At 46.1% G+C, this 26606-nt stretch overlaps 2 protein-coding genes and 1 pseudogene across 2 annotated transcripts in view; all 3 read right to left on the reverse strand.

Annotated features, from left to right (window-relative positions):
- LOC138786728 (oocyte zinc finger protein XlCOF6-like) overlaps nt 1-26606 on the reverse strand; it is a 622195-nt gene that overhangs the window by 435941 nt on the left and 159648 nt on the right. The window lies entirely within an intron of this gene.
- On the reverse strand, nt 649-1307 carry LOC138786588 (gastrula zinc finger protein XlCGF17.1-like; annotated as a pseudogene).
- Nucleotides 4081-5842, reverse strand: LOC138786817 (oocyte zinc finger protein XlCOF7.1-like). The gene is made up of 5 exons (XM_069963882.1): nt 5750-5842; nt 4931-5098; nt 4714-4837; nt 4566-4627; nt 4081-4469 (listed from the first exon to the last, which is right to left on the reverse strand). The coding sequence occupies exons 1-5, from the start codon at nt 5825-5827 to the stop codon at nt 4167-4169; spliced, it is 735 nt and encodes a 244-aa protein (XP_069819983.1). The 5' UTR covers nt 5828-5842; the 3' UTR covers nt 4081-4166.

The following is a 26606-nucleotide window of genomic DNA, read 5'->3' on the forward strand; positions in this document are numbered from 1 at the left end:
GTGTCTGTGCTAAGTCCTTCTGGGTCGAAGAGAGTCCATGTGCTGCCGCTGTCTACTGCTTTTCTGGGAGAAAGCGCCATTTTACAACGCTGATCCACCGGCGTCCAATAATGTCCATAGAGAAGAGGTGAGTATACACAGCTGATCCACCAACGGCCATTGCTGTCCTAGAAGAAAACTTCATTTAATGCGGCTGGCCCACCGATGTCCACTGCTGTCCTTGGGAGATACTGTCACTTTACGCTTCTCAATTACCAATATCCACTGCTTTCCTGGGAGAAAATTGATGTTACGCCGCTGATCCGCAGATGTCCACTGCTGTCTATGGCAGAAATTGAAAATTTTACTTTTTTTAAATTGTGATTTTTCCAACTTTTGACACTTGAATGAACATGCATTACCACATTGGTCCTTCTGTAATAAACCCAGTACTGCAGCTGCTATAGTTTGGCTGTTTGGCTTGAGTAAAACATTTCCCACACTATGAATATTAAAATGGCTTCTCTTCTGTGTGAATTCTTCGATGTTAAACAAGATTTGATTTTTCAGTAAAACATTTGCCACGATCTGAACGTAAAAATGGCTTGTCATCTGTGTGACTTTGATGTTTAAATATATTATCCGATTTTTTTAAAAATACATGATTTCTTAGAAAAACAGCCCCTCTTTCTGAACAAGGAACTGGCTACTTTCTTTTGTGAAATTTGATTTACAAGTAAAACATTTCTTACATTTTGAACATGAAAATGGCTTCTCTTCCGTGTGAATTATTTGATGTTTAACAAGATTTGATTTTTCAGTAAAACATTTCCCACAATCTAAACATGAAAATGGCTTCTCTTTTGTGTGAATTCTTTGGTGTTTAACAAGATTTGATTTGAGAGTAAAACATTTTCCACATTCTGAACATGAAAATGGCTGATCTCCTGTATGAGTTCTTTGATGCTCAACAAGATTTGATTTTACAGTAAAACATTTTCCACATTCTGAATATGAAAAAGGCTTCTCCATTGTGTGAAATCTTTGATGGTGAAGATTTTATAGTAAAACAGTTCCCACATTCCGAACATGAAAATGGCTTCTCCCCTGTGTGAGTTTTTTGATGATGAACAAGAGATGATTTGAGTAAAAATTCTTCCACAGTCTGAACATGAAAATGCCCTCTCCCCTATAAGATATTTTTTGTGAGTAAAACATTTTTCACGTTGTAAATATGAAAACTGAGGCTTTCCTATATTTTCTCTTTGATGCTCATTGTCTTTTCTGTAAATGTCAGCTTGCTGTGATGAGCTCCACGACGCCACCATAGAACAATGCCAACATTTACCTTAGTGAGGGACCACAGCTTGAAGAACATTTGGACATCCAGGGTATGGAACTTTTCTTCCAGATCATTTTTTGGATTTTCACAAAAAGATGGAAGAACGATGTCTTGTGATCGGTGGTAATCTGAAACCACCTTAGGTAGGAAGTTAGGATCTGTATTCAGGATTATCCTATCTTGGATAACACAGTAAGAATAGGCTATGGTTAGAGCCTGGAGCTCACGTATCCGCCTTACTGAGGAGATGGCAACTAAGAAAGCAGTCTTAAAGGAGCGTAGTCTCAAAGGAGATCTAGAAATACGTTCCAAGACTACATTTAAATGCGGATAAATATTTTATAGGGTAGGATTAATTTTTGATGCCTTTTTTATAAGTCTCTTGATCCAACGATGGTCGGCTAGGTTGGTATCATGCATAGCGGATAAAGCAGAAGTTTGAATTTTAAGGATAGCAGGTTTAAGACCTTTAACTAAACCTGCCTGCAAGAAGTCCAGAATTTGAGGCATGTTGGGTGGTGATGGCATCTGAGGTGGAGAATCACACCAGGCACAAAAAAAAACCTTTCCACAACTTCAAATATATCTTTGCTGTGACTGGTTTCCTGCTTTTTATCAGCGTGGAAATCACCACATCTGAAAGTCCGCTATTCTTAAGGATGGACTTTTGAGGACCCAGGCAGAAAGAAGAAGAGGAGCTGGGTTTGGATGGTATACCGGACCCTGATGAAGGTCCTGTAGAAGAGGGAGATGTAGCGGATGGTCTATCGCTAACTTTTGAAGAAGACCAAACCAACTCCTCTTGGGCCAATAGGGGACAATTAGTATTACAGTGCTCCTTTCTGTTAGGATCTCCTGTAGGACCTTTGGCTTGGTGAAAGGACCAAGGTTGGTCTAGAGCTACGGATTTAGTGAAAAAAAGATGTCCACTTTCCGGTTGTTCCTGGTAGTGAACGGGTCTATCTCAGGGACTCCAAGTGAGAGGTGGCCTGATTAAAAATGGCGTTCTTCAGAGACCACTTGCCTGTATCTATGATGTTCCTGCTGAGGAAGTCCGCTTGAATATTCGTTGTTCCCCTGAGGTGGATAACAGACAGAGATCTGATGTTTTCTTCTGCCCAGATGAAAATCTTATTCGATAGGGACTGCAATGCGGTCACCTTTGAGCTGCCCTGTTGCCTTAGATGGGATACAGCTGACATGTTGTCCGATAACACGTGAACGTGTGCATTCTTTAATGTATGCTTGGCTTGAAGAAATAACATCTGCATGGTCTTAAGCTCTTGGTAGTTGGAAGACATGTTTGTCATGTGGGGATGCCATGTTCCCTGAAATATTTGAGATCCCATCTGGGCTCTCCACCCTAATTTGCTGGCATCTGTGTACACTAGTATTTTGTGGTGTAGATTGCAGGAAACTACTTTGATTAAGTTGTTGGTCTGAAGCCACTACTTTCGAGATATTCTCACCAAGGGTGTTAGAGTGTGTTTACGCCCCAAGTCGTTTTTGGAGGCATCTGGAATGCTCTTGGCTCCAGGACACCGCTGGTATGCAGGAAGTATGCAGGAAGATCCAAGGATCGATATCGCCTCCCGTATCTTGCGCTTTTTTTTCCTGATTCTAAGAACTAGTTTCCCTTTTTTGTCTGCTGAGCGAAAACACATCTGTAATTTTGAGTCCACCAATATTCCCAGGAATACTTTTTGTTGAGACAGGGTTAAATCAGATTTTTTTTTTAGATTGATTATTGAGTCTACTGATCCCAGTAGTGACTGAACCGTCTGGAGATCCTCCTGTAGTTTCTGGGTATATTCTGCAAACAGAAGAAGCTGCAACACGTGGTGACACCTCGACAATGTCTGAGGGCCCAGCATTGGCAACACTTCATAAAGGGACATAAGGGGGGGGGGTGCATTCACCATGGATTTTAAAATTTGAATATAGCTGTGACAAAATGATCCATCTACCCTCCATGTCTGTTCAGTGCAGATGGTATCAGGTAGTGATTAAAGAGAAGGAGGAGAGGGGGCAACCTTGTGTTGTTCCTGTAAACATGTCAAAGGGCAAAGTATTATGGTGCGTTTACACAGAGATTTATCTGCCAGGTTTTGGAAGCAAAAGCCAAGAATAGATTTGAAAAGAGGAGATATCTCAGTCTTTCCTTTATGGCCTGTTCTCTATTTATAGTCTGTTCATGGCTTTGGCTTCAAAAATCTGTCTCTCTTTGTGTGTAAACACACTGTGAAGTCTGTTAATCTGGAGTTGCCGTCAGTTTCTGTATAAGTTATAATATATTGGGAGAATATAAGGCCAAACCGTCTACGCTGAATAGTGGTGGGAATAAAGGGCCATGAGGTCTTGTCGGAGGCCTTTCCTGCATCTAAACTAAGTATAATGGTCAAAGGTCATGAGGGGTTAGTGAATTCGATCACTTATGAATTCTTAACCCTAGTAACAAGCACTCGTCATTACCGAGCCATGTCTGTGAGCGCCGGGACTATCTGTGTTTTGTCTCTTTTTTTTTTTAACAGAGAAAAGACCAAATATCGTCACGAAGGGAAAAAGGAGCTCGACCAAATGTATAACGCTGATTTAAAGATGGAATAAAAAATAAATAAATAAAGTGAGTATATTACATAGCTGCTAGTGATCACAACCCCTGTTTTTTTTTTTTTTTTAATTTCCACAACAGGTACCGCCGGGACTGTGATGTATATTAAAATTTAGGCAGAATGATAATATAGCTGGAAAACTGACAGGACACAGAACTTATAATATTCCACACAGAATAGTTACAGCCGGTGACTGAGGAGAATGTGTGACTGTTCTCTGCATTTAGTGGTCACTACTCACCTGGGCGGTTACCTGTAGTGATGTCCTCCTTATACTGCTCATCACTGCTGTCATCTGTCTCTTCTTCTTTTACCCTTATGTCTATGGCATTCATAGAGTTTAGATGTTTCCCCATAGGAATGTCTCCCTTATACTGCTCATCACTGCTGTCATCTGTGTCTTCTTCTTCTTCTTTTACTACTATGTCCATAGCCATTTTATGATTCAGATGCTCCCCGATAGTAATTTCCTCCTTGTACTGCTCATTACCGCTCACATCTGTCTCTGGAGCATTAATATTGTTCACATCTTCCCCCTGATTCATAAGATGTGAGAGAAATATTGTAGAAGTCATCAGACAGTCGGAGAAGTCAGGTGGGATGTACAGATCAAAGGGAACATCTCCATCTACCTGATCCTGTGGAAGAAGAGGACGGGGACATCTCTCTGGTGCTGTTCTCTTACTGGATCTGACTGGAGGGAACACATACAGAGACTGAATTCATTCTTTCCATCCAGATAATACAGAGAGGAGGTGTGTATATAGTCCTGTCTATTACCTGCTGATGGGAGGGGCTGCTGATCCTCCAGCATCACATCCTTGTACTGATCCTTGTGTCCTTCTACATACTCCCACTCCTCCATGGAGAAATAGACCGCCACGTCCTGACACCTTATAGGAACCTGACACACACAATGATCACACAGTCATCCCCCCCACCCCTCCAGTGGTGTTACTGTATAATGTCCCAGCATTCCCAGCAGCCACAGTCTCACCTCTCCACTCAGCAGCTCCACCATCTTGTTGGTGACTTCTAGGATCTTCTCTTCCTCCATTTCCTCATGTATCAGGGGCCCCGGGATTGGGCTCAGGGTTCTTCCCCATCCTTCACACCCAGGGGCCCCACAGCGCCCACTAGAGGACTTCTTCACTACTGTGTAATCCTGTGTATGGAGAGACACATTACTATCACTCCATCCATTCCCAGAATCCCTCACCTCTCCAGTCCTATCCATCTGTTATTCCATAGATAAGAATGATGTCATGATGACATCACTCCCAGAATCCCTCACCTCTCCAGTCCTATCCATCTGTTATTCCATAGATAAGAATGATGTCATGATGACATCACTCCCAGAATCCCTCACATCTCCAGTCCTATCCATCTGTTATTGCATAGATAAGAATGTCATGATGACATCACTCCCAGAATCCCTCACCTCTCCAGTCCTATCCATCTGTTATTCCATAGATAAGAATGAGGTCATGATGACATCACTCCCAGAATCCCTCACCTCTCCAGTCCTATCCATCTGTTATTCCATAGATAAGAATAATGTCATGATGACATCACTCCCAGAATCCCTCACCTCTCCAGTCCTATCCATCTGTTATTCCATAGATAAGAATGATGTCATGATGACATCACTCCCAGAATCCCTCACCTCTCCAGTCCTATCCATCTGTTATTCCATAGATAAGAATGATGTCATGATGACATCACTCCCAGAATCCCTCACCTCCCCAGTCCTATCCATCTGTTATTCCATAGATAAGAATGATGTCATGATGACATCACTCCCAGAATCCCTCACCTCCCCAGTAAGCAGGAAGAGTATGTGTAGGGTGAGGGTTATTATCCTCTCGGCCATCTCGTCTCTGTCTCTCTCCATGGTTGATGGGTCGGTCTCTTATATAGAAGATATCAGCAGAGGATCCTGGAGAGATGAATAGAAAGTAGAGGATACAATGTATAATAAAGAATGGGAATAAAAAGTACAACAAACCCGGCACAGCGATAGAAAGAAACACGTTATGAATGTGTAAAGATGTTTGAGCTCTTGTGATGCGTCATAGAAAGAAAACTTTATCCTCACAACTCAGCACCGCAGAGACGGGGCGGGGGGGGGGGGGGGGGGGGTTGGGGGGGCCCTGGTGCAAGAGGTCAACCTGGCCGCCAACCCAACCTTCCTAAGGTCACTGTGTTCCTACTATTAAGGGACACCTGTCACCCCCCGTGCCGGGGTGACAGGCTCCCGACCCCCTGTTAGATCCCCCTATACTTACGTGATCCCGCCGATTTCAGCGCCCGAAGCGCGCTGACAGCAGAGTCAGATGCCCATAGAGAATGAATGGGGAGTCCGATGCTCCGTCATTCTCTATGGGCATCGGACTTATCTCTCAGCGCGCGCGCCGGGCTTCAGGCACTGAAATCTCCGGGACCCGGCCGGCTCAGGAAGCGGGACCCGGCGGGATCACGTAAGTATAGGGGGATCTAACAGGGGATCGGGAGCCTGTCACCACGGCACGGGGGGTGACAGGTCCTCTTTAAAAGGGTTATCCAGTGTTAGAAAAACATGGCCACTTTCTTTCTTCTAGAGACAGCACGACTCTTGTCTCCAGTTCCACTGTGGTTTGCTATTAAAGTGACTGTACCACCAGGTCCAGGCAGAAGCACTGGAGGCGGTGGACCCACCCTTAGTGGAAAGAAACCCACGCCCCTCTAGGATAGGGTTTCATTGATACTAATGGAGTCACGTCATGGAGTGGCTGGGGTTTTTTCCCAATAAGGGTGGGTCGGCCGCCTCCAGTGCTTCTGCCTGGGCCTGGTGATACAGTCACTTTTAGCCAAGTTTAAAAACCGCACCCAGCCTGGAGACCAGAGTGATGCTGTCTCTGGAAGAAAGTGGCCATGGTTTGTTTGTTTTTTTTAAAATACATTTTATTAAGGCCCAAGAGCACCCTTATACATGACCATCAAAGTGTTTGATATTTGAGGAGCTTATAAAGTGTACTCGTGTAGCGGTCAGGCCCAGGTGCCTCAGAGTTTTTAAGAGACGCAATGGTTTCCTTAACGGTGGTCGAGAAGATGGGGGCATTAGGAAAGTTGAGTTGTTCTGGCGTTATACAGGGAGGTGTAACTTTATTGAGCAGTGTATCGGGGTTTGGGGAGGGAGAAGTAGTGCTGGTATAAAGGTCAGTATAGTACCTGTTCAGCCAGTCAATTATTTGCTTCGGGTAAAAAAATGTTTTATAATGGGTTGAAAGGGTTTGAGCCCCCTGCAGATTGGCCAAGAGGTTTCCTGTTTTATTACTAAATCAGCGATTGCGACGTTTAAGTGTAAGTGACAGGAAGAGTTCCCTGTCACCTAACGCAGTGTGACTGTGGGGGTCCTGATCGTTGTAACGGACCGCCGGAGGTCTCTCACCTTCCTCTGTGCGGTCCGATCGGCGATCTGTGTAATGTAATAAATGAATGTAACAATCCCTCAAAGGGACTTAAAATGTGTAAATAAAAAAAGTAAAAACCATTATTACACTACCCCAAAGCCCCTCCCCCAATAAAAGTTTAAATCACCCCCTTTCCCATTATATAAATAAAACATATAAAAATAAACATATAATATACTGTAGCGTGCGTAATTGTCCGATCTATTAAAATATAACAATCGTCATCACTAACGGCGAACGGCATAAACCAATTACCAATTATTTTTTTTTGTTACATTTTATTATATATATATATATATATATATATATATATATGTATATACTAGAAAATGTACCCGGCGCTGCCCGGGTATAAAGTGTCAGTGTGTTAATTAGATTTGTTCTAAGGTGCCCAGGAGGCAAAGCTAAAGGTATTGTTTCATCTGAGTTAATCAGTGGAATTAGTGTATACCTGTAGTGCATAGTTGGAGGGGTTCTGTATACCCACAATGTATAGTTTTTAGGGGTCTCGCATATCTGTAGTGCATAGTTGGGGGGCTGTATACCTATAGTGTATAGTTGGGGGGGGTTGTGTATACCTGTAGTGTGTAGTTGGGGGGGGGGGCTGTATACCTGTAGTGTATAGTTGAGGGAGGTCCTGTATACCTGCAGTGTACAGTTGGTGAAGGTCCTGTATACCTGTACTGTATAGTTTGGGGGTCCTGTATACCTGTAGTATATAGTTGGTGCTGTATACCTGTAATGTATAGTTGGTGGAGGTCTTGTATACCTGTAGTTTATAGTTTAAGGGTCCTGGATACCTGTAGTGTATAATTGGTGGAGGTCTTGTATTCCTGTAGTATATAGTTCGGGGGTCCTGTATACCTGTAGTGCATAGTTTGAGGGTCCTGTATAACTGTAGTATAGAGTTGGTGGAGGTCTTGTATACCTGAAGTGTAAAGTTTGGGGTCCTATATACCTGTAGTAAATAGTTGTGGAGTTCCTGTATACCTGTGGTATATAGCTTTGGGGTCCTGTATACCTGTAGTAAAAAGTTGGTGAAGGTGCTGTATACCTGTAGTATAGAGTTGGTGTAGGTCCTGTATACCTGTAGTGTATAGTTTTGGGGTCCTGTATACCTGTAGTGTATAGTTTGGGATCATGTATACCTGTAGTATATAGTTGGTGGAGGTCCTGTATACCTGAAGTATATAGTTGGTGGAGGTCCTGTATACCTTTAGTGTATAGTTTTGGGTCCTTTATACCTGTAGTGTAAAGTTCGGGGTCCTGTATACCTGTAGTATATAGTTGGTGGAGGTCCCATGCACTTTTAGTGTATAGTTTTGGGGTCCTGTATACCTGTAGTGTCCTGTATACTTGCAGGGTCGTATTTACCATTAGGCACCCTGGTGCGTAGGGTAGCACCTTGCAGAGGGGCAGTACCCTCCCGTTCAGACTTGCCAAAAAATCTTTGGTCAGGTCTTGTATAGCGGTGTTATCCAGTCACAGTATGGCGGTATTGGTCAGGTCTGGTATGGCAGTGTTATTCAGTCACAGTGTGTCGGTATTGGTCATGTCTGGTATGGCGGTGTTATCCAGTCACAGTATGGCGGTATTGGTCAGGTCTGGCAGTGTTATTCAGTCACAGTGTGTCGGTATTGGTATGTCTGGTATGGCAGTGTTATCCAGTCACAGTATGGCGGTATTGGTCAGGTCTGGTGTGGCGGTGTTCTCCAGTCACAGTGTGGTGGTATTGGTCAGGTCTGGTATAGTGGTGTTATCCAGTCACAGCATGGCGGTATTGGTCAGGTGTGGTATGGCAGTGTTATCCAGTCACAGTATGGCGGTATTGGTCAGGTCTGGTATGACAGTGTTATCCAGCACAGTATTGCGGTATTGGTCAGGTCTGGTGTGGCAGTGTTATCAGTCACAGTATGGCGGTATTGGTCAGGTCTGGTGTGGCAGTGTTATCCAGTCATAGTATGGTGGTATTGGTCAAGTGTGTTATGACAGTGTTATCCCGTCACAGTAAGGTGGTATTGGTCAGGTCTGGTATAGTGGTGTTATCCAGTCACAGTATGGCGGTATTGGGCAGGTCTGATATGATGGTGTTATCCAGTCACAGTATGGCGGTATTGGTCAGGTCTGGTGTGGCGGTGTTACCCAGTCACAGTTTGGTGGTATTGGTCAGGTCTGGTATGGCGGTGTTATCCAGTCACAGTATGGCGGTATTGGTCAGGTCTGGTGTGGCAGTGTCATTCAGTCACAGTATGGTGGTATTGGTCAGGTCTGGTATGACAGTGTTACCCAGTCACAGTATGGCGGTATTGATCAGGTCTGGTGTGGCAGTGTTACCTAGTCACAGTTTGCTATACCTGTAGTGCCCTGTATATACATGTACTGTATAGATGGAGTAGGGGGTCCTGTATACATGTACTGTATAGATGGAGTAGGGGGCCCTGTATATACATGTACTGTATAGATGGAGTAGGGGGTCCTGTATATACATGTACTGTATAGATGGAGTAGGGGCCCCTGTATATACATGTACTGTATAGATGGAGTAGGGGCCCCTGTATATACATGTACTGTATAGATGGAGTAGGGGGTCCTGTATATACATGTACTGTATGGATGGAGTGGGGGGCCCTGTATATTTGGTCGTGCACTCCACCTGTCTCACCCAGGTGATGCAATTATTTTTGCAGGTATTAGACGGATCTTGCATGCCCAGAGCATAGGCGTATTACACGCCATGGAGAGGCCATAGTGTACATACAGTGTAGGGTCTGCCTCGATATGAGTCCACCTTATCGTGGTGAGGCAGTTTACGCTGTTTGCAAATAGTAACCAAGAGACTCATTATTTTTGTGGGAATTTTTTGGGCAGTTGGGGGGGCTGCTTTTAATTATTTTCATGTCTATGGTGGGTCTGTATCTTGCTGTTGCGGTGAGCTGTTGCATTTTTCTGTGTTTTTGTGTGTTTGCAATTTCAGCCATGGCAACGTGCTCCTGCCTAGTGTGAACAGTGTTCTAGGAGAGCTGACCAATTTTTTCCTTTTTTTCTGTGGCCCTGTATATACATGTACTGTATAGATGGAGTAGGGGGTCCTGTATATACATGTACTGTATAGATGGAGTAGGGGGCCCTGTATATACATGTACTGTATAGATGGAGTAGGGGGTCCTGTATATACATGTACTCAGGGCCGCTTTAACCAGAGGGCACATGGTGCACGTGCACCGGGCCCACTGGTTAAAGGGGCCCCCCCGAGCAGGCCGGCCGTTGCTATGTGCGACCAATGCGGTCGCACAGGGCTCCGGCCACCAGCCTGTCAGGGGGGAGCGCCATGGATGGGTAATCTACTTACCCCTCCATGGCGCCCCCTGCAGGGCCCCCCCGTCCGCCGCTGCCCCCGTCCGCTGCTGCTGCGGCGCTTCAGCGCTGCAGCAGCAGCGACACTGACAGAGAGAGAGCCATTGGCTCCCTCCCTGTCAGTCACTCTTGTGGCCGCACTTCCTGCGGTCACAAGAGGCCGCACTCTCCCTCTAGCGGCCGACGTCACTGGAGCGTCGGCGCGAGGGTAAGGGGAGTGCAGCCTCTTGTGACCGCAGGAAGTGCGGCTACAGGAGGGAAGAGAAGAGGAACGCGTGGACCTAGGTGAGTAACAGTGTTTGTTTTTTTCAATGTTATATGGGAGGGGGAGCTATATACTACGGGGGGGGGGGGGGTTTAGGGGGGGCACAGGGGGCTATATACTATGGGGGGGCACAGGGGGCTATATACTATGGGGGAGGACGGGGCTATATACTATAGGGGAGGACAGGGGGCTATATACTATGGGGGAGCACAGGGGGCTATATACTACTGGGGAGCACAGGGGAGCTATATACTATGGGGGAGCACAGGGGGGCTATATACTATGGGGGAGCACAGGGGGCTATATACTATGGGGGAGCACAGGAGGCTATATACTATGGGGGAGCACAGGGGAGCTATATACTATGGGGAGCACAGGGAAGCTATATACTATGGGGGAGCACAAGGGGCTATATACTACTGGGGAGCACAGGGGTCTATATACTATGGGGGAGCACAGGGGAATATATACTATGGGGGAGCACAGGGGAGCTATATACTACTGGGGAGCACAGGGGAGCTATATACTACTGGGGAGCACAGGGGAGCTATATACTACTGGGGAGCACAGGGGGCTATATACTACTGGGGAGCACAGGGGGCTATTTACTATGGGGGAGCACAGGGGGCTATATACTATGGGGGAGCACAGGGGAGCTATATACTGTGGGGGAGCACAGGGAGCTATATACTACTGGGGAGCACAGGGGGCTATATACTACTGGGGAGCACAGGGAGCTTTATACAATGGGGGAGCTTAGGGGGCTATATACTATGGGGGAGCACAGGGGAGCTATATACTATGGGGGAGCACAGGGGGCTATATACTATGGGGGAGCACAGGGGAGCTATATACTATGGGGGAGCACAGGGGACCTATATACTATGGGAGAGCACAGGGGACTATATACTACTGGGGAGCACAGGGGTCTATATACTATGGGGAGCACAGGGAATCTATATACTATGGGGGAGCACAGGGGGCTATATACTATGGGGGAGCACAGGGGGGCTATATACTATGGGGGAGCACAGGGGGCTATATACTATGGGGGAGCACAGGGGAGCCATATACTATGGGGGAGCACAGGGGAGCTATATACTACTGGGGAGCACAGGGGAGCTATATACTACTGGGGAGCACAGGGGAGCTATATACTACTGGGGAGCACAGGGGGCTATATACTACTGGGGAGCACAGGGGGCTATATACTACTGGGGAGCACAGAGGGGCTATATACTATGGGGGAGCACAGGGGAATATATACTATGGGGGAGCACTGGGGAGCTATATACTATGGGGGAGCACAGGGGAGCTATATACTACTGGGGAGCACAGGGGAGCTATATACTACTGGGGAGCACAGGGGGCTATATACTACTGGGGAGCACAGGGGGCTATATACTACTGGGGAGCACAGGGGGCTATATACTACTGGGGAGCACAGGGGGCTATATACTACTGGGGAGCACAGAGGGGCTATATACTATGGGGGAGCACAGGGGAATATATACTATGGGGGAGCACTGGGGAGCTATATACTATTGGGGAGCACAGGGGACTATATACTATTGGGGAGCACAGGGGAGGTATATACTATTGGTGAGCACAGGGAGCTATATCATATTGAGGAGCACAGGGGTCTATATACTATGGGGGAGAGCACAGGGGGGCTATATATTATGGAGAGCACAGGGGGGCTATATACTATTGGGGAGAGCACAGGGGGCTATATACTATTGGGGGGAGCACAGGGGGGCTATATACTATTGGGGGAGAGCACAGGGGGGCTATATACTATTGTGGGAGAGCATAGGGGTCTATATACTATTGGAGAGCACAGGGGGACTATATACTATTGGGGGAGAGCACAGGGGGGCTATATACTATTGTGGGAGAGCACAGGGGGGCTATATACTATTGTGGGAGAGCACAGGGGGGCTATATACTACTGGGGAGAGTGCACAGGGGGGCTATATACTAATAGGGGAGCGCACAGGAGGGCTGTATATAACTGGAGGAGCACATGAGGGTCTATATACTACAGGGACACCTTAAAACTATGGAGGCACAGAGGGGTGTAACTATGTAGGAGTACAGAGGGGTGTAACTACTGTATAGGGGTACAAGGGACCTAACTACTGGATGTGTTGGAGCCTAAAATATTTGTCTGGCAGATTCTGGAGAGAAGATTCACAGCCAGGAGAAGACTTCAAGGTGGCCCAGGCTGGATGGAGAGAAAAAGAAAAGGTGACAGACTCTGATTGGAGAAAACACCCCCGGTGAGTCACTGGATGTAACTGCACTCTGTTATAGGATTGTAGTGTTAGGGGTCATGATGTGGCGGTATTATGTAATGGTATCATTGGTAATATCTTTCTGTTTTGTTTAGTGCAGTTTTTATGTAATATGTAAACACTGTATGGTGGAAATAGTGTTATAAGGTAACTACTGTATGTATTGGGGCTCTTGATACAGTGTGGGGGCAAATTCAGTACATTATACAATGTGCAGAAAGGTAAGGGGGGGGCCACTCTTGAGGGCTGTGCACTGGGCCCACCAATGTATTAAAACGGCTCTGCATGTACTGTATAGATGGAGTAGGGGGTCCTGTATATACATGTACTGTATGGATGGAGTAGGGGGTCCTGTATATACATGTACTGTATAGATGGAGTAGGGGGTCCTGTATATACATGTACTGTATGGATGGAGTAGGGGGTCCTGTATATACATGTACTGTATAGATGGAGTAGGGGGTCCTGTATATACATGTACTGTATAGATGGACTAGGGGGTCCTGTATATACATGTACTGTATGGATGGAGTAGGGGGCCCTGTATATACATGTACTGTATAGATGTAGTAGGGGGTCCTGTATATACATGTACTGTATAGATGGAGTAGGGGGTCCTGTATATACATGTACTGTATAGATGGAGTAGGGGGCCCTGTATATACATGTACTGTATAGATGGAGTAGGGGGTCCTGTATATACATGTTCTGTATAGATGGAGTAGGGGGGTCCTGTATATACATGTACTGTATAGATGGAGTAGGGGGTCCTGTATACATGTACTGTATAGATGGAGTAGGGGGTCTACCAGTTATTACTGTGGATGTTGTGAGGCAGCTTCCCTAGCAACCATTGCTCCCTGTGACAATGAAAGCAGTAATCCTATTGGTTGCTAAGGCTCCAACTGCCGTGTCTGCTGCAGCTAATTATATCACCTGTGTTTGCAGTGAGGAGATTTTCGCAGTGAGGAGATTTTCCCATTCATCTCTATGGGGGGGGGCGCCGCTCTTCCCCCTCCCCCTCCCCCTCCGCCCCGGTACATCTGGGGGGGGGGGGGGGGGGACCTTCTCGGGCACCCAATGTATCTGTGTGCCAAATTTGGGGTCAAACAGTTCAGGCGTTTGGAAGTCTATAGAGGACAGACAGACAGACAGAAGGACAGACAGACAGACAGACAGACAGACTTTGATTTTTATTATATAGATATATGAAAAAAATAAAAAGTGATCAAAACGTCCGATCTTCACAAATATGGTATTAATAAAAACTAGAGCTCATGGCGAAAAAAATTACACCCCATACAGCCCTGTAGGTGAAAAAATAAAACTGTTATAAGTGTCACAATAGGCCCATTTTATTAATTAATTGCAAAAAATAGAGAATCTGTGTAACCTGCATATGGTTGTGTTCGGACTGACCTATAGAATAATAGTATCATGTCGCTGTTACCATATAGTGCATTACGTAGACACAGGAACCCCCCAAACGTTACCATATTGCATTCTTTTTTACGATTTCACCAATTAATATCTTCATAAATAATATATTTGGGATTCCCTCATACATGTTATGGTAAAATGAAAGACGCCATTACACAGTACAACTATTCCTGTAACAAATAAGCACTTACATGGCCCTGTAGATAGAAAACTGAGAGTGCTGGAGCTCTTAGAAGGGGAGGAGGGAAAAAGGAAAACACTAAGATCAAAATTTGCGCGGTCCACTGGGTCATTTTGGGCCTGGTCCTCAAAGGGTTAAAGTGGTTATCCTATGTCCTCCACACTGCTCCCCCTTACTATCCCCCCATCCATAGTGCCCCCTCCCCTAAACACTTTAAAACTCTTACCTGTCTCCTACCTGGAAGGGTGGAGGCTAGAATGTAGTTGCCAGAGGTAGGTCTTGAGGACCTTTGATGATGTCATGCCCATGTGTGGGAGCAGCGCTTCCAGGACCTGCCATGATGTCACAGTCATGTGATCAGTCACATGGAGGAGGAGGAGTCACATGATCAGGGGCTGCTGCTCAGTGTATGCAGGACTCTGCTGTGCTGGATGAGCTGAAGTGATGTGTATGCAGCAGAGCTGTGTGTGTGTGATGTGTGTGGAGCAGAGCTGTGTATGTGTGTGTTATATATGCCTGCAGCAGAGCCCTGTGTGTAATGTACATGTAGCTGAGCTGTATGTGTGTAATGTACATGTAGCTGAGCTGTATGTGTACACAGTAGAGCTGTGTATGTGTGTAATGTACATGTAGCTGAGCTGTATGTGTGTAATGTACATGTAGCTGAGCTGTATGTGTGTAATGTACATGTAGCTGAGCTGTATGTGTGTAATGTACATGTAGCTGAGCTGTATGTGTGTAATGTACATGTAGCTGAGCTGTATATGTGTACACAGTAGAGCTGTATATGTGTAATGTACATGTAGCTGAGCTGTATGTGTGTAATGTACATGTAGCTGAGCTGTATGTGTACACAGTAGAGCTGTATATGTGTAATGTACATGTAGCTGAGCTGTATGTATGTAATGTACATGTAGCTGAGCTGTATATGTGTAATGTACATGTAGCTGAGCTGTATGTGTACACAGTAGAGCTATATATTTGTAATGTACATGTAGCTAAGCTGTATATGTGTGTAATGTACATGTAGCTGAGCTGTATGTGTGTAATGTACATGTAGCTGAGCTGTATGTGTGTAATGTACATGTAGCTGAGCTGTATGTGTGTAATGTACATGTAGCTGAGCTGTATATGTGTAATGTACATGTAGCTGAGCTGTATGTGTGTAATGTACATGTAGCTGAGCTGTATATGTGTAATGTACATGTAGCTGAGCTGTATGTGTACACAGAGCTATATATTTGTAATGTACATGTAGCTAAGCTGTATATGTGTAATGTACATGTAGCTGAGCTGTATATATGTATAATGTACATGTAGCTGAGCTGTATATGTGTAATTTACATGTAGCTGAGCTGTATGTGTGTAATGTACATGTAGCTGAGCTGTATGTGTGTAATGTACATGTAGCTAAAACCGCATGCACCATAATTATGCTGAAATATAATTGCGGCTGGAAAGACACTCTACCTTGCCCATATTTATCGTGTTGGGACAAAAATTGCAGTAGGAACTTAGCGGGGAACAGTCCGCAGCAACAAATCCACAAATGAAAAAATGTTCAAGCAGAAAAAAAGTCCTTAAAAACACTAACTTTATTGTAGAAAAAAAACTTCCATAAAATACTGCATGTGAACAGGTACGTGTAAGCTAGACGCGTTTGAGCCTTTATCACTGCTAAATGAATAATGGACATACAACTGTGTGCAACAAAATGTGTGCAAGTTTGCGCACAAGACAAAAACATTTATAGGTACTAACAAGTCCCACAATATCCAGTCATTTATTAACTGTGATTCACACCATGCAGTTTATGCCATTCAGTGTTCCTCTTGTAACCTTATGTACATAGGATGCAGCGCCGGAAAATTAAAACCCACATAGCAGAGCACCTACACTCACCGGCCACTTTATTAGGTAAACTTGTCCAACTGCACGTTACAACTTAATTTCTAATCAGCCAATCACATGGCGGCAACTCAGTGAATTTAGGCATGTAGACATGGTCAAGACTATCTCCTGCAGTTCAAACCGAGCATCAGTATGGGGAAGAAAGGTGATTTGAGTGCCTTTGAACGTGGCATGGTTGTTGGTGCCAGAAGGGCTGGTCTGAGTATTTCAGAAACTGCTGATCTACTGGGATTTTCACGCACAACCATCTCTAGGGTTTACAGAAAATGGTCCGAAAAAGAAAAAACATACAGTGAGCGGCAGTTCTGTGGGCGGAAATGCCTTGTTGATGCCAGAGGTCAGAGGAGAATGGGCAGACTGGTTCGAGCTGATAGAAAGGCAACAGTGACTCAAATAGCCAACCGTTACAACCAAGGTAGGCAGAAGAGCATCTCTGAACGCACAGTACGTGGAACTTTGAGGCAGATGGGCTACAGCAGCAGAAGACCATACCGGATGCCACTCCTTTCAGCTAAGAACAGGAAACTGAGGCTACAATTTGCACAAGCTCATCTAAATTGGACAGTAGAAGATTGGAAAAACGTTGCCTGGTCTGATGAGTCTCGATTTCTGCTGCGACATTCTGATGGTAGGGTCAGAATTTGGCGTCAACAACATGAAAGCATGGATCCATCCTGCCTTGTATCAACGGTTCAGGCTGGTGGTGGTGGTGTCATGGTGTGGGGAATATTTTCTTGGCACTCTTTGGGCCCCTTGGTACCAATTGAGCATCGTTGCAACACCACAGCCTACCTGAGTATTATTGCTGACCATGTCCATCCCTTTATGACCACAATGTACCCAACATCTGATGGCTACTTTCAGCAGGATAATGCGCCATGTCATAAAGCTAGAATCATCTCAGACTGGTTTCTTGAACATGACAATGAGTTCACTGTACTCAAATGGCCTCCACAGTCACCAGATCTCAATCCAATAGAGCATCTTTGGGATGTGGTGGAATGGGAGATGCGCATCATGGATGTGCAGCCGACAAATCTGCCGCAACTGTGTGATGCCATCATGTCAGTATGGACCAAAATCTCTGAGGAAGCTTCCAGCACCTTGTTGAATCTATGCCACGAAGAATTGAGGCAGTTCTGAAGGCAAAAGGGGGTCCAACCCGTTACTAGCATGGTGTACCTAATAAAGTGGCCGGTGAGTGTACGTGACATAAGAGCCAAGAATGTAAAATCATCTGGTGCAGCTAAGCACTTTATTGATCACCATGAAGGAGATGTAACATTTTTCACTTTTATGGGTTTAGAAAAAGTAACCAAAAATGTAAGAGGTTTGTGACTGGAAGCAGAAGCTCCTCACTAGAGAAGCGTTCTGGATTCTTAAACTAAATACACGCTTTCCAGCAGGTTTAAACTTCAGATCTTCTTTATATCTATGAATAGTTTTTTAAAAACCTATGCTGATACTTTTAGTGCACCACTTTTTCATCCTTAGGACGTCAGTTCTCTCTTCATGTGAATTTTGCTCTACAATTGTAATTGTTAATGGTGCATTTACACGTAACAATTATAGTGCGAATTTGCGCGATATTGATCGAATTCGAACGATAATCGTACGTGTAAACGCGGCGAACGATCAAACGACGAACGAGAAATCGTTCATTTTGATCTTTCAACATGTCATCAAACCGTCGTTTGTCGTTCGCAAAAAATTCGCAGATCGTTCCGTGTGAACAGTCGTTCGCCGATTTAACCAATGTGTGAGATAGGTTTAAGCGATCGCAAAACGATTTTCCGTACGATATATCGTATCGTCTAAACGCTGATCGTTATGAAAAAAAATCGTTACTCTGACATAGTTAATCGTACCAATTATCATTTCGTGTAAACGCACCTTAATCAGCATTGTGCAGGTTGCTTGTCTTTTCCCCTTCCCCACTCCCAAGTCTGGTTCGAACCTTGCTTATTAATTAGTCATCTGATGTGTGAACCTGACTGGATACCATGTGGTGAGAGGGTGTTTCTTCTGTTGTTTTAGTTGTATGTCTATTATTCATTTAGCTGTGATAAAGGGAGGTTACAGCCGAAACACGTCTAGCTTACATGTACCTGTTCACATGCTGTATTTTATGGAAGTTTTTCCTACAATAACGTTAGTGTACATGTAGCGGAGCTGTATGTGTACACAGTAGAGCTGTATGTGTGTAATGTACATGTAGCTGAGCTGTATGTGTGTAATGTACATGTAGCTGAGCTGTATATGTGTAATGTACATGTAGCTGAGCTGTATGTGTGTAATGTACATGTAGCTGAGCTGTATGTATGAATTTAGCAATAACTTAAAAAGAAAAACTTTGTCATGAGAAATTAGACATAGTGACACAAAAAGACAAGGACAAGAAGACACAGACACTGGGGGGGGGGAGGGGATGTTGTTAGCTGAATAACTTGCGTTTATAATGACATTCATTATGTTAAACATTTCGGCCGTGCCTACCAGTAGGGCGATGAGAATGGACCACGCGAGGGGAGGACAGCTCCCATGTTGAAAAGAGCAGGATTGTTCAAACAGCCACGGTTCTATAAGAATCGGTGGAACGAAAGAGCAACCACGGGCTCCAGGTCGCTGTGTACTTCTTTACAGCTGTCGGGGTGACCGCAATAAGATTCTCCATATGAAGTAAAAGAAAAGTATAGGTCCTCAAGACAAGTCAGAGAATATTTGAAAATAATGTCGTGTGATGATTGAAATAGTAAATGATAAACAATAGACGGTCCGAGAGAAGAATAAACTAAATAACACTTTACTTAATAAGTAAAAATAATGAGTTAAAAATTATGGTACCATAACCAATCTGTATAGAAAGTGAAACAATCAAATATAAAATCATATATAAAAACATGTATAAAAAACCATTTGACCCTAATATAGCAAATATATGCAAATCCAAGCAAGAAATAAGCACTGATGTGCAATAATAAACAATAATAAAAACAATAATTAAATGATTATTGAATCTTGATGAGCACTAATGGGCAAACGGGCAATATGCAAAGTTTGAGTGAGTCCTGGATATGTGGCTCATCCGTAAAGTTCATCAATATGTAAAGATGGGGTGAATTATCGGACTGTATACACTGCAGTTGCTTATATGGATGGTGGTATAAAAGCAGCCGCGGTGTATATGTTCAATCAGCAGAGTTCATCCATAGAAATCTATTAGGAATCGATGGTCCGTGCTGATGTGCCTTAGCTGGCAATATGTATAGTTCTTTGCGGTGAGTGTGCAAGATCGGGTTTTAGCGATTTAGCTATCACGCTTGTAGAGTTAGCGTACCTGCACGTGGTGATGTGGAGTTACCACATCACCACGTGCAGGTACGCTAACTCTACAAGCGTGATAGCTAAATCGCTAAAACCCGATCTTGCACACTCACCGCAAAGAACTATACATATTGCCAGCTAAGGCACATCAGCACGGACCATCGATTCCTAATAGATTTCTATGGATGAACTCTGCTGATTGAACATATACACCGCGGCTGCTTTTATACCACCATCCATATAAGCAACTGCAGTGTATACAGTCCGATAATTCACCCCATCTTTACATATTGATGAACTTTACGGATGAGCCACATATCCAGGACTCACTCAAACTTTGCATATTGCCCGTTTGCCCATTAGTGCTCATCAAGATTCAATAATCATTTAATTATTGTTTTTATTATTGTTTATTATTGCACATCAGTGCTTATTTCTTGCTTGGATTTGCATATATTTGCTATATTAGGGTCAAATGGTTTTTTATACATGTTTTTATATATGATTTTATATTTGATTGTTTCACTTTCTATACAGATTGGTTATGGTACCATAATTTTTAACTCATTATTTTTACTTATTAAGTAAAGTGTTATTTAGTTTATTCTTCTCTCGGACCGTCTATTGTTTATCATTTACTATTTCAATCATCACACGACATTATTTTCAAATATTCTCTGACTTGTCTTGAGGACCTATACTTTTCTTTTACTTCTTATTTATACTCCAGTCTGTAGGGTACAGACACTCCATAGGTTAACCTCGCCAAGTCACTAGCAGTTGAACTCACACTTACCTAATCCTCTATTGCAAAGATTCTCCATATCATGTATTTGGGCAATTTCAGCGAGCCAATCATCTAATGTTGGGGGCTCCGTGGATCTCCACCGTTGGGGTAGCACTGTCTTCGCTGCCTGCAGGAGATGTCTAGCTAAGGACTTCTTGAAACGGGATTGGGCAGTGGGAAACATATATAACAGCACCGCTTCTGGGGTGTTGGGGATAAGGACACCTGTGACATTGTGTATGGTGCGTAGGATAGTCGACCAGTATCCCCGTAGCCGCGGGCACGTATACCATACGTGCGACATGGTCCCCCAAGCCTCTTCACATCGCCAGCACACATCAGGTACCGTGGGATACCACTTATGGAGAAGAGAGGGGACACGATACCATCGGGAGATGATTTTGTAACTAGTTTCTTGTGATTTGCACGCCAGTACTGCCTTGTGGGATAGAAAAAAGGCCTTAGACCATTGCTGTGGCGTAAAGCTTTTTCCCAACTCTGTCTCCCAGGCCGAGCAGAAAGACGGTAAGTGCCGAGAACCTGAGGACAGTAACTGTTGGTATACCACAGAGATGATGTGTGGAGGACAGGGAGGGGACACGTATAGATGTTCGAAATCTGTCAGTTCCTGGTGCAAAGTGTGCGTACGTTTAGTAGTGGAGTAAAAATGTTGCAATTGAGCATATTCAAACGAGTGCTTTACGGTAGGTGGGGTCGTATCCAGGATCGCTGACAGGGGTAATAGGGCGCCTTGTTTAAGTACCTGATGGAAACGGAGGACCTTGTCGGCTGGGAGCCCTAAGAAAGATGAGGAAAGTCCCGAAGCAAACTGTGGGTTGTGTGTTATGGGGGTCAACGGTCCGTGTTTCCGGAGCAGGGGGTGGGATTTGCCTGCCAAGTGTAGGGAGGCTAACGTATGTCGAGTAACGTAGGACAAGGCGGTGTCATCTCGCAGGGAGGGTGACCACGTCCAAGGGAGGGTGGAGAGGGGCCTGGGGCACTGTGCCTGCGCTAGTTGAACCCATAACTTAGAATTAGAATGATGGACCATGTCCAATATACGAGCATGTACACAGGCCAGGTAGTATAAGCGGCAATCTGGCAGACCAACCCCGCCCGCAGCCTTAGAGCGAGACAAGGTCTCTCGCCTAATCCTGGGACGACCCCTGGACCACACGAAAGAGGTGAAGCAGCGTTGCACTCGTTTCCAGAAGGAAATGGGGATGTGGATGGGGATGGTCTGCAGCAAATACAGAAGCCGAGGCATTAAAGTCATTTTCAAGATATTGATTCTCCCGAACCAAGAGAATTCTTTCTTGTTCCAGGTGTCAAGATCCTTGGTAAAGCGGGCCAGCAAGGGGAGGAAATTTACCTCAAACAGTTGGGAAAGAGTGGGGGGGATGCGGATACCCAGGTATGTGATGCCAGACGTAGGCCACGCAAATGGGAAGTTGGATTGAATGGTACTAACCAATGTGGGGTCCAGGGACACGATCGGCTTCAGATTTGGAGAGATTGATTTTAAAGTTGGACCAGGTTCCAAACTGTTCCAACCGAGCCATCAGGGCGGGGAGGGCTACATGCGGATTAGTAACATAGACAAGAAGGTCATCCGCAAAGGCTGAGCATTTATACTCCCGGTTCCCGATGCGGATACCCGTGATATCTGGGTTGGAACGAATCGAGGCTAATAAATTCTCCATGATTAAGGCGTACAGGAGGGGGGATAAAGGGCATCCTTGCCTGGTGCCATTAAAAATGGAGAAGGGGGCTGAGAACATCCCATTCACCTTCAATTGAGCCGAGGGGTTCTGGTATAAAGCCAGTATTTTAGTAAGGAAAGAGGGGCCGATTCCAACCTGTTAAAGGGTTTGTGTCAGGGAGGGCCACGAAATCCTATCGAAAGCCTTTTCGGCATCTAGGGAGAGGATCATTAGAGGAATGTGGCGCGTTCGCGCATAGTGGATAATATCCAGAGTTTTGAGGGTGTTATCGCGGGCCTCCCGCCCTGGCACAAAGCCCACTTGGTCAGGATGGATGAGGGAGGGTAAGTGGCCATTTAACCTATTGGCCAGTAGCTTAGAATAAATTTTTAAGTCCACGTTCAGCAGGGAAATTGGGCGATAGCTGCCACAGAGCTGGGGGTCCTTGCCCGGTTTTGGGATAAGAGTGATATGTGCGGTGGTAGCATGGGGCGGGAAAGGGACAGAATCCGAGATAAAGTTAAAGGCCAGGAGCAGCATAGGGGAGAGGAATTCCGAGAGGGCTTTATAGAACTGAGCAGTCAGGCCATCCGGTCCTGGGCTCTTCCCTCCGGGTAACTGTGAAATCACATAGGCGAGTTCATGCGCAGCAAACGGTTCCTCCAAGTCTCCCATGACCTCAGCGGGGAGACGCGTTGTGAGGGGTGGAGGAGAGAAGGGCCCAGGAGTCGTGACCCGAGTGGTCGGAAGGTGATATAGGGAGGAATAATATGCGTGGAAGGTGGATGCTATTTCCGAGCTATGATGCGTGAGTTGGTGTGCGGAATTCCTGATGCAACCGATGTGCATTTGTGCCATCCGATTCTTCAAGGCTCTGGCCAACATGCGCCCACACTTATTGCCGTATTCATAAAATTTACTACGGCAAGTTTGGAGAAGTCGCCCCCAGGACGCTTCAAGGAGGCGCTTAACCTCCGAGCGGGCAACTTGCAAGTCCCGTAATATAGGTAGGGACAGGACACGCTTATGGGCCAGCTCCAGGGAAGAAACCTTGGCAAGTGCCTTTTGCAGGGAGATGGCCTTCGCTTTTTTAAGCCTGGAGCCGTGCTTTATAAGCACTCCCCGGAGCACACATTTAAGCGCCTCCCATTGAATAATGAGGGAGGTTGTGTCCGCTGCATGGTCAGTGCGAAAATGCGTTATAGTTTGCTTCAGATCAGCTAAACATACTGTATCCAGAAGCAAAGACTCATTTAAACGCCAGGACCCCGCAGTCTTCGATAGGAACGGTAGGGTAAGGGAGCAAAAGACAGGGGCGTGATCCGACCATAGTATGTTGCCTATGGAGGCAGTCGCCAACCACGGCAATGCACTATGTTGGATGAGGATATGGTCAATACGGCTGTATGTCCCATGTGAATTAGAAAAAAAGGTATAATCTCGGTCCGCAGAATGCATCAAGCGCCAGGCATCATAAAGTTGTAGTTGGAGCAGGGCTTTTTTGACTTTTTTAATCGCTGGGTACGAAAAACTAGAGCGGCCTGTGGAATTGTCCAAGGACGGGTCTAATGTGAGATTAAGGTCTCCGCAGAAGAGCACGGTCCCCCTGACTAAGGGGAGGGATAGATCAATTAGGTTCATGAGGAAAGCAATTTGGTCTTGGTTCGGGGCATAAGTGTTAATTATGGTAAAGATATGGCCACTAATGGAGAGGGTAAGTATTAGGTATCGTGCCGCTTGGTCCGTCGTGCAGGATAGTATTTGACATGGCAGGGACTTGTGTATAGCTAGGGCCACACCCTTGGTTCTAGAATCAGGGTTATTGGCGAAGAACCATTGTGTATAGTGTCTGTCGCGGATCGTGGGTGCATGGCCTGTTTTAAAGTGCGTCTCCTGTAAGCAGAGTATATGTACCTTCCGGCGGTGGAAATGGTGGAGAACCTGCGATCTTTTCCGGGGCGTGTTCAATCCCCTCGCGTTGTAGGTTGCTACATGTAAATCCGCCATTCAGGAAAGATGTAGGTAGGCACCGCCGAAGACCTCCAGGGAATGTCCGGGACTGGGATATGAAATGAGACAGAGAAAATCAGGGTGGGGGAGACACAGACAAACAGGGGAGCACACAAAGACAACAACAGCAGTAAAGGCAAAACTGCAGCGTATACTCTAAGAACCTCAAACTGAGTACTACCAGGCCCGGAAATGTCCAGGCTGGGTTTCCCATCTATTGGGGGGGAAGAGACAGCTAAGCATGTAAAGGCATAGACCTAAGGCTCCCTCCCAGACCCAGATGATGAAATGCAAACAAATTACAGGCATAATTCGGCTGAAAATCATAGAAACTGATTAAACAATAACGGGGTAGCTACAGGGCTAGAGACGAGATGCTGTCCATGGCTCAGGGAAGGCGGGCTCGGGAGCCAGCGTGGGCTGGGGAGTGCGAGGGAGAAGCCGGGGCAGGTCGGGGGCCATCTCGCCTGGAGGATCGGGGCCCCACGGGCGTCGAGTTGGGAGATCGGGGCGAGAAAGGCCTTTTGGTGCTCCTGGAGGAGGTAAGTAGCGAGGGCCACTCAGGTATGGAGATGTTGGTGATGTTTAAATCTCGTAGAAATCCCGGGATGTCTTCTGGCGCGCGCAGGGTGAGGGACCGACCATTCAAGCGCACAATGAGGGCGAAGGGGAATCCCCAGCGGAAGGGGATTTTACGGTCACGTAGGATGTCCAACACCGGGCGGAGAGTGGCCCTTTGGGCCAAGGTATGTCGGGAGAGGTCCTGTAGGATAAGCAGATGCACTCCTCTGTAGGTGACATTGCGTCGGCGCCGGGCTCTTTAGTAGAGTAAAAGTGGACGCGGCAGATGACATCCCTGGGTCTCTGGTTGTCTCGGCTAGGGGGCTGCAGTGCCCTATGCGCTCTGTCTATCTCGATGTGCGTATTAGGTGGCTGCTCCAGGAGGTCATTAAAGATGGTGGACAGCACCGCAAGTAGATCAGAGGAAGGCACAGATTCTGTGAGGCCGCGGATCCTGAGATTATTGCGCCTGTTGCGGTTTTCAATATCGTCTATGTGTTGTTGCAGGACAAACAGCTTATCAGAATGTGATTGCACATCGTGTTGAAGGGCTAGCAGAGTTGTGGAGGTAGTCTCCTGCGCAGTTTCCAATACATCTACTTTAGATGAGACCGTTGTGAGTTCAGCATGAAATTGCGCAAATTCATGTTTACATTCATCTAGTAGTTGCTTGGCCAGAGTGGAAATGTCGGTTTTAGTAGGAAGGGACTGGGTAAGAGCCCTGAGATCCGCCAGGGACACTGGCCTATTGTCATCCAGTACTGAGGGGCGGCTGGCAGTCAGTGGAAATGGCAAGTCAGGGACCCCAGAGGTAGCAGATTGGGAGCATACCCTGAAAATAGGGGGGTGCCCTCCAGCGAAGAAGGTACGTCCGGCAGCCTCCTAGGTGACAATATTCGGCCGTGAGGTGAGACAGCAGTGGCCGGTGCGTGGATGAGGGCAACCGTGTGGGTTACAGCCGCCGTGGTATGCGGGGGTGAGCTTCCCCAAGAGGATCCTGTGGACCAGTGGGACGAGGAGGCCGGAGAGAGCCCCCCTTGAGCAGGTTGGGGTAAGGGCAGGGGGTCCCCCAGCTGGGTTTGAGCAGGCATTGGGGGTGCGAACCATGGGTTGTGCTCCGCGCCGCCGTCCCATGGTGCTGTCTGGGGGTTGAGGCCTGGTGTGGCAGTAGGCGGCAAGGCCGCAGTAGTAGGCCCGATGGGGGGGTCGGCCTGGGAGCGGCGCGGCGGTAGTGCCACGGATAGGGGGGCACAGTGCGGGGTCTCCGATGAGGGAGGGGGTACCTGCCGGACACTCTGGTCAGTGTCCTCCCGCTGCCACCGCTCCTCCGGCTCACTCTGGGTCTGCTGCGCGCCGCTCGGCCTAGGATCAAGATGGGCGCCGAAGGT

The sequence above is a fragment of the Dendropsophus ebraccatus genome, chromosome 3 (assembly GCF_027789765.1).
Source record: "Dendropsophus ebraccatus isolate aDenEbr1 chromosome 3, aDenEbr1.pat, whole genome shotgun sequence".
Lineage (NCBI taxonomy): Eukaryota > Metazoa > Chordata > Amphibia > Anura > Hylidae > Dendropsophus > Dendropsophus ebraccatus.

What these genes read in the sequence shown, in the direction of transcription:
- LOC138786817 (XM_069963882.1), bottom strand. Translation starts at nt 5,827, where the DNA reads ATGGAGAGAGACAGAGACGAGATGGCCGAGAGGATAATAACCCTCACC. An exon ending in TCTTCCTGCTTACTGGGGAG is followed by an intron (nt 5,099 to 5,749) that starts GTGAGGGATTCT and finishes CTCCATACACAG; the next exon opens with GATTACACAGTAGTGAAGAA. An exon ending in GCAGCCCCTCCCATCAGCAG is followed by an intron (nt 4,628 to 4,713) that starts GTAATAGACAGG and finishes TGTTCCCTCCAG; the next exon opens with TCAGATCCAGTAAGAGAACA.